General features: G+C 35.6%; 1 protein-coding gene across 1 annotated transcript; it reads right to left on the bottom strand.

The window, feature by feature from the left end:
* Window positions 1-4,606: 4,606 nt before the first annotated feature.
* LOC110856525 (myrosinase 1-like) lies at window positions 4,607-7,811 on the bottom strand. The gene is made up of 3 exons (XM_035857091.1): window positions 7,674-7,811; window positions 7,315-7,339; window positions 4,607-7,241 (listed from the first exon to the last, which is right to left on the bottom strand). Exons 1-3 carry the CDS (start codon window positions 7,809-7,811, stop codon window positions 7,060-7,062), a joined length of 345 nt encoding a protein of 114 aa, XP_035712984.1. The 3' UTR covers window positions 4,607-7,059.
* Window positions 7,812-8,755: the final 944 nt, after the last annotated feature.

The following is an 8,755-nucleotide window of genomic DNA, read 5'->3' as shown; positions in this document are numbered from 1 at the left end:
GTCTACACTGAAACTCAAACCAGGGTTTAACCTCCTACGCGAAATTGAAATAATGTTTCTGGGAAAGAGGTTCGTCGTACGTGGGCTAGGTGATACTGGGTTTGCTACTGTCTTGGTAACGTATGGATCTGGAAATCTCATAGTTCCATTATTGAACTCAGGATATAGGAAATTGGCAGAAGCTGGATTGACTGAGATATGGTTGTGCGCTTACTGGCAATCAGTACGGCTGAATAATATAAGGAAACAATGGAAGCACTTGTATAAGCAGTACTCGGCCCAAGTGAACAGCGGGGTCGCGTTTAAGCAAGAGTTTCAAAAATGGGCGCCAGTCTCCGTGGAAGTTGTGAAGTATATGTTTGCCGTTTGTGGGGTATTGTTGAGCGGGGCAGGATTGATGTTTTTGGTGGAGGGGAGGCGTAAGGGTGGATTTGTTTGTGGGATTATTATTACAACTGCAATATTTTTTAGAAGATTTTCTAAACCTAAACTAACGTGTAAAACGTGTTGTCGGAAACCTCATGGAAGGCCTGTGTTACAAGAACCCCCTGTCCAAGCTCAATTTGATGATGGCGACAGCCTTATTATTTACATTTAATGTGAAATTAGTTGCATGTATCTTTTGTTGTGCTTGTCGTTGTCTTCTCATGAGCAAGTTTTAGTTCATAAGCGCAACCTAAATTTTACGATTATTTTAATATTTTATTTTTGTACAAATTTTGATCAAACTTTTTTAAATCTATTTGTTCATTTTGTACATGAGAGAATTTTGCAGGATTCAAAAGTTTGAACTACTGTAGAAATATTTAACATGTTGGACACATTTATTCTCCTTCTGAAATATCTGTCGTAGATTGTTACTTGTGGAACATAATCATAATGATAACTATAATTATTGTAACATTATTATATAAGTCATGTCCAGCACTCATATCGCTAATCTTAGTACATATGCCTTGCAGCAGAAGAAATCAACATTATTCAGGGAAGTATCGTCTCCAACTGAAAAACACAACTTTTCATCTATAAATACTTATACGTAGGTTTCCTTACAATGCGTAGGCGCCAAGTGTTTCGCTGCAATTTTGACTGGAATAATTTCACCCGATAATCAGGATTTTCAAGCGGTTGGAACTTTTTCAATTTTTCGATCCTAATTCAAGAATTAAAGAATATGTATGAGCGTTTGCTCAGAATTCTTTGCACCAAACTATGAGAAGCATATTTTTTTTAATACCCATATATGTACATACATAATTCTGAGCATGTAAAAATTTCTAGTGCGGCGGCGATTTTATTTAAAAAAACTCCACAAACGCAGGGACATGCGATTGCGTTTATTTCTGGTCCTGACCAATTTAAATTAGACCGGTCAAAATCTTAGCAAAACACTTCCCGCCTACGCATTGTTACATAGCTACCTGCTTTTTGTTCAGAATACTTACTAAACCTTGCTCCTTCAACTTGCGTCAGAAGCCCGCAAATGTGGGGATACTCCTGCGGACACTTTATCAATTCCCCGCAGTACTTTTCGCTCAAAGTTGTCCTGTAAACTTTGCTCTTCCGTTTTAACACTAACAATGCCGTGGTGTGTAACACTGTAAGACTGATTCTGGTTTAGATCTTGGAATTATACATGCAGTCCAGGGCAATACAACCAACGTTTCTTTGCGATGTTTGGAATTGGTCAAAATATTTGAGGTCAAACTTGAAAAAAATGGGCGATTAATTAACGGAACGGACTTTTCGGCGAAATTAAAGACGAATTAACGGCGAAAAATTAACGGAACGAATTTTTCGAAATTACTTATAGGATCGATGTTATGCCCGATACATATGTTAGTATCAGAATTTTGAATCTTGCGTGTCTTTAACACAGGCATATATGCTAGTAATTTGTTGTATTGATTGATCAATATCAAGAGTAGATAAACTGCTGCTAAATACTATTTACAATTGCAAATTAACCTGAAGTAAATTACTAAAATAGATGGAAAATAATGCAGCAGTAATTTCTTACTTTCTTGTGAAGAGAACTTCACCACTTGCAGCTCTTACATATATCTTGATGTTTCTTTTAAATGTTGGAGTATCCCATGAGTGAACAACACTTCATGGCCACATTTGCGCCCGACACACCCACTCAAAGGCACAAACTGATAGTCATCAAGTGATCACCAAAAATCAAACCTTACCCGGATTTTCAAATTTTTGAGCAAATAAGTACATAGTTGTTTCATCATATCCAATATAAAACTGTTTTTTTTAATTGTCATACATATATTCGAAAATATCCGGACCAGAGGTTCAAAAAAATAAAATTTTATTTTCTGAATTCTTGGCGAGGATTTGAACAAGTAAAAATAGTGCTTCCTGTTTCCTGTTTTTGGCCTCTTTGAGTCGATGCTGCCATGGAGTCAAACCTCCATTAGAAACACTAAAAAGTTGCGGTTGAATCATACATATATGTTTACTTTCTGGATAGAATTTTAACCACACCTTTTAGAGTGTAACACAACATTCCAAAAGGCATCAGAATCTGTGAAGGGCAGGTGGTGAAGCTTCCCTCCTTCGTGGGTGTTGTTCAAGGAAAACAAAACCATTAACGGGCTGGGTTTAATAGACAAATTAACCGTAACTGTTTAGATATTCAGAACGTAATTGTTAGAGCTTCTGTGTAATAGGAAACTTTAGTTGATAGTTTCAACTTGATACATATCTATGTATACCCTCTTTACTCCATTAGTATATGATTAAAAGCAATTAGTGAATTGCCGTCCCTAATCCTGGAGTAATTAAACTAATTTCGTACTCCTGATTTTCGTACTAATTTCCGAGATATGTTATACATACATATATGAATTCCTTTAGCTTCTCTAGATACTAGATATTTCAAAAAACTTAGGCTACATACATATTTTGCGATTTTAATGTAATCTAATAATTTCCTAAAGTGACCCTTATAATTTCTTTTACTTTAAAACATCTCGAAAAATTGTATTGCATAATGTGGTTAAAAACTTTCAAACCACTTTTAATCTACCATCTACGGATTTGTAACTTACTTAAGTGTACTTTGTTTCAATGGGATCATACCTCAGAACAAATTATGGTGCCAAAAAATTGCACAATTTTGCACCATTATTTCCAAAAATTGCAAGTCTTGTCCCATCTCGCGTACGTGGTTGCGATAACGGCAAAAGTAGGGCTGGGAAAAGATCCTTTAGCGGCAAAGTGTCAGGGTGTAGTTTTCCTAGGAATTTCGCTCGTCCTTTTACTACCACGATGGCATTTCAAAGGAGTTAATGAACCGTGTCAAAGTTTGAATGCGTTCCTTACGTTTGAAAAAACAATACGGAAAAATGGTGAGACAAACAATTAACTGAAATTGTAAAAATAATGTCCCGTAGAAACTCAAATAGTTACCTAGGGCTACTATTGTCACTCTACTATGTATTATTTGTGTTTCCGGAATCAGGCTGAATCTAAATTTTAATAAGAGCATCAATCTCGCCCTTATAATCGTAGTCGATAAATTGTAAGAATTTTATTCTGTTCAATCAGTTCGATAGTTTGTAACTGTGATAAAATTGAATTGCAATTGAATTATTTAAGTGATTTGGCATGAAATATGTTGTATTGGCGCCGGAAATGAGGATGCTTCTATAATCCGAATAAGAATACAATTTGGAAATGGCTACTATTTATTACGGCAATGGCTATTATTTGAGGTCACTATTACGAAAAACCCACTGAAACTATTTGAGTTTTTACGGTAAATATGTAGATTCTGGTGACCCACGTGTTATTTAATTTAATTTAATTTTAAGGTCCACTACCCACCCCATCCATGGAGGATAAGATACTCGCTCTTTTCCTCAAACTCTTGGCAATCACGTCCGTCGTGATTCCACTCATGGTCATCGTCATGCAACTTCACAGCCCTTGCGCCGTCCCATTCTTCGGATCAATGTCCCCATATTGCGAAAAGAACGTATGGACACCGCCCTGTCCTTCTGTTCGGGTGGGAATGTTCGCCGTGGAATATTGGATCTGGTTGCACATCGCGTATGAGGGAACGTTTTTCATGTTTTACACCTTCTTCGTGGCAATCGTGTGTATGTTGGATTATCTGAAATATGTGGAAAGGTAAGTAAGTTTACAAAACGGCCTAGGGTTGATTGCCATAACTTATTTTGCACAACATTCATATGCATTCCCATTAAGGTGATTTGTCTAATTTTAAAGTATAAAAAACAAAAATTTTGTCTAATGAATATTTGCATAATCTTCGTTTCGCACGTTTGGTAGGGAAGTTTTAGTAAACTTTTAATGTCCAGTATAATTTTAATACCTAGCGGTAACAAGTTTAATACGGAGAAATCAGTGCAACCATCATTGACTGTTACCGGAATTCGAAGTGTAAAATTATGCGATATCCAATTATGTAAAGTGTTCCTTTATGTGAGGAGGTGTTTAGTCAGCAAAGATTATAGAATATGACATTTATGCAAAATACCTTTATGCAAATCCACGAAACACAATGACAGAATAAGCATTATTTTAATTGTTCACATACACAGATTAATCAAGGACTTGGGAAATGGAGGAGATAGTGATGAAAACAAGGACATTCCGGTCGCACAAGTTTTTCGCACCTATCGCTGCATCCAGTTGTTGGATAAGGTGCAAAACTCAGCCATGAAGGGTCAAGTGGTCCCCGCAGTGCTCGGTCTCATCCCACAGATTCAAGTTTTCTCATTATTCGTTTGCATCCGATTATACGCGAGCATCCAGTTGCCCAACTTTCTCTTATTTCCACTCATCTTAACGGATGCGACGGTCGTCAATTTGGTCATAAATACCTTGGCTGCTGGAGTGCATACCAATTCGTCTCTTGTGTTGAAAAATATGACCCGAGGGCTGCAGACTTTTCCGGTGCGATCCGGTTTTAGAAAGGAATTGAGAGCTTGCCAACCAACAAAGGTGCAATTTGGACAAAATTTTGTAGACAAGGGAACTCCTCTGGTGATAGAGAACTTTTGTTTTAATTCAACCGTGTCCTTGCTTCTGTTTCATGGGAGAACTTCTCATGATTAATATGAAGAAAAAAAACACGTTTAAGGCTAATTTACTTGGGTATTTTTTGCCAATTTTTGAAAAATACAGCTCTCGTTAAATTTCACATTGGCCAAATAACCCGGAAAAATTACTACATACTGCAAGGGAAAATTGAGATACAAAAGATATAAATTTATGTATGTTCGAAATTATGTATGGTTATAAATTAAAACGATGCACTATATGTATGTAAAAGTTTATCTTGACTAAATATTGTGCGTTGTTAATTGATTTTTTGTAAATTTGTGGCTAAGTTTAATTACCATAATTACATACGTAGGATTGCTTTTCATCGTTTAATAAATAAATAAATAAGGTCAGTATTGATTGACTTACTAATAGCAATTATATCTACCTCAGTAACTTGATTTCATGAATTGTACGTAAATGAATAAGACATTGTATTACAATCAACGAGGTATTAAATTGATTACTTGCAATACATACCTATCTGTAATTCCCCAGTCAATAAAATAATTACGCAAATATTGCAAACGACCGATAAATATTATTGCCAAGATATTAATGTTTGATACATACATAAGTACAAATTATGTGTATGAATGTACCTATTAAATATATACATAAAAAGTTTATTTACAATGAGTAGGTGTAACTATTACGGGATTAATTTTGATTTGTTCACGCGAAGAAATAAATAAACGGGTTTCAGCCAAAATCTGGATTTTTTAAAATGTTGTAGCTTTTCGAATTTTAACCCAATTCAAAAAGTTGGACACAATTTTTGCTCAGAGTTAGGTAGTTCCCTGAAAATATAAAAAAATCAGCAGCAGGCTAATTTCAGAAATGGTTTTAACACGTATTGCGAAGCAGACGCGAGAGGAAAATCTGAAGTACTGATTATGTATTATGAACTTTCCTGAGTTATGATAGATTTACAAGGGACTTAAATATTGAGGATGGAGCTTTGTGTATATATAGCTCCATCCCAGGGCTGTGGTACTTAATTACTTTTGTACTTAATTACTTACTTAATTACAGAACTTGAAGTAATTAGTAATTGGTAATTGATTTCAATTACTCCGGTATTTGTCAAAGTAATTAAGTACTTTAGTACTTGGAGGACCTGGAGTAATTAAAATTGGAAGTACTTAATTAGTTTGCCAAGTAGTAATTAGTAATTGAATACTCAATTACTTTGATCAATTACTTAATCGAACATACTTGGAATGAAATACGACAAGCCTCCCTCTCCCGAAGAACTCGAATTATGTAAATATCTTTTGTTGTGAACGCTTTGGTCATCATTCCCATTCAGCATTTGGACTTCAAGCTTAGTACAATTTTATATTACAATTGTTTCGACCACCTGTGTTCCATGAACTGCAAAAATTACTTCAGCAATCTCGTTAGTCAGATTCAGATAAAATACATTGGGTAGAAATGTACGCATTAACAATTTTAATGTTGTAATTGTGGGAAGAAAAGGCCATTATCTATCTGGAGTAAAGATCCACAGCAATTTTAAACTTTTGGATCATATAAGATGAACTGTTTGCTGTACCAAGATATTTATAAAAGTTTTATCCTATTCGGAAATGAATTTTTGGTCGAAAGTTAGCCTTTAAATAGCGTTTAATTAGTCTTAAGTATGAGAATTAAGTAATTAGTAATTAAGTAATTGACTTTCAATTACTAATAAGTAATTGGTAATTGAAAGTCAATTACATTCTTGTAAAGTAATTGTAATTGATAATTAAGTTCAATTACTGGACAAAGAAGTATTTGTAATTAGTACTTAATTCCAATTTTCGCAGTCGGAGTAATTAAGAATTAAGAATTAATTACTTCCATTGGTAATTGAACAGCCCTGCTTTGAGTACCCTAATTAAGTTTTAATAGTTAGCACTTCAGCAATTTCAATAGGATTGAAAAGTTAATCTGACAACCATTGATGTTAAAGGATTATTTTAGTTTTCATTTTTTAATTTTGAGTGAGCTGATAAACAAAACGTTTCCACAAACCCCGAAATATTTTAGTATAGCGACGTCCTCGCGATACTTGTGGTACGAGTCGCAAGCAATGTCTCCCATTGAGTGGTCAGCAATTGGAGATGGCGTCCGATGAACAAATTCGTCCCAAATACTTAATCCTTTTCCTGCAAATTTTGATTAAGGAGTTAATCGACTAATCAAATACTTCGGATTAGATTAATCAATTAACTTATTTACCATCCTCTAACCATGCTCCCTCCGTCTGAAAGTAACTCAAATATTATTCGGCATATTTACATCCTAAATAGAGAAACTCCTGAGGTGTTCACTTTGCTACCAGTTAGAACTCTGAATTCGACGGACACCTCAGATATTTCCCTGGTAAGATAACTTTTCGTTTGTTCAGGGCTTAGAAACAGGCCTTAGTTTGGTCAATTTGGGCAGTAGTTGCAGAAGCGTGGGGACATTCGAATTGAAAAAGAGCGGCTTGTCCAATATGGGGGGATGATTTGGACACCAAAAACATTCTCCCTCTGCCCCACGGCAACTGATTATGGGAGCAACAGTCTACCAAATAATTTAACGCACCCTCTCACCTGATAACTTCCAGAGGAAAATCCCCACTGAAATTGTGGAGGGAATACGTCAAATAAAAATTTGTCATCGTCAGCTTCACTCGAATCCGAGATCAACACAAGAGCTATGAACACTTTACTAATGGCGGTAGTGATCATCGTTCCATCGTAACAGGTTTGTGAATATGTGTATGTTTGGCAAGTGCTTACATATGTACGTCAACAGATGCGGTGGACACAAATTAGTTAAACAATAAGCTATTCCCAAATAACTAAGTTTGATGAATGGATAAATCTTCGTCCATTGTCCAAACACGATAACAAAGGGTTGAGTTGTGTGTAACGAGACATATTTTTAGGCTGATGACGTTTTTCCCGAGAGCATAATAAAATTGGGTTGCATTGAATATGTAAAAGAAATTTTGCTGGAATGGCATATTTTTGACTTGCAGATGTGGTCTGGTTCGTTGGCAGGTTTATCGCTAGAACACACCTAACCAACAGGTCGATGTCATTGTCAGTGGCAAAATTTATCCGCTGGTTGTATCTATTGACAAACTTTGCAGACCGGTTGAATAACTTTGACCTTTTGGTAAAACCTGCGCTTTTTTGCTCGACCTTGAGTAAATTTTACTCACTTTTATTAAGAGTGTACTACTTTGTTCTAAGTGGTAAATTTTGCTGACATTTTTCTTAGTTAAAGTCGATTAATTAAGGCTACTATGCCCTCTAGTTGTTGATGATTCAATGCCATCATGCCAAAAGTGTACAGACACAATGCGTCTACATATGTAAGGTTGACAGCATTTGAAGATTTCGAAAACATGGAAAATAAAATTAGCAACTAAAATTCCAAAATATTTCAAACAATCATCGTTTATTAGCTCACCCTGCGTAGCATGAGAGCTATTGAATTCCTCCTGTCCGTCCGTCTGTCTGTCCGTCTGTCTGTTAACGACCTTTTTGCATCAATTGATGCTAATTAAAATGTCCCTGCTCCATTTTTTCATAAATTAATAGCACCGTTGGTATCTGACACTCGGAAACACCAAATGATGCGAAAGAATTGGGGGCTTTGATGCATAACGCACCAATAATGCATA

Source organism: Folsomia candida, unplaced genomic scaffold, assembly GCF_002217175.1.
Source record: "Folsomia candida strain VU population unplaced genomic scaffold, ASM221717v1 Fcan01_Sc016, whole genome shotgun sequence".
Classification (NCBI taxonomy): domain Eukaryota; kingdom Metazoa; phylum Arthropoda; class Collembola; order Entomobryomorpha; family Isotomidae; genus Folsomia; species Folsomia candida.
Note: the sequence above shows the minus strand (reverse complement) of the source record. Positions and strands in the feature narration are given on the sequence as shown.

Bases quoted from the DNA above. Each gene is read 5' to 3' on its own strand.
- LOC110856525 (XM_035857091.1), bottom strand. From the start codon at position 7,811: ATGATCACTACCGCCATTAGTAAAGTGTTCATAGCTCTTGTGTTGATC. The intron at 7,340-7,673 runs GTGAGAGGGTGC...AGTTACTTTCAG, and splicing joins TTTCCTCTGGAAGTTATCAG to ACGGAGGGAGCATGGTTAGA. The intron at 7,242-7,314 runs GTAAATAAGTTA...CAAAATTTGCAG, and splicing joins GGGAGCATGGTTAGAGGATG to GAAAAGGATTAAGTATTTGG.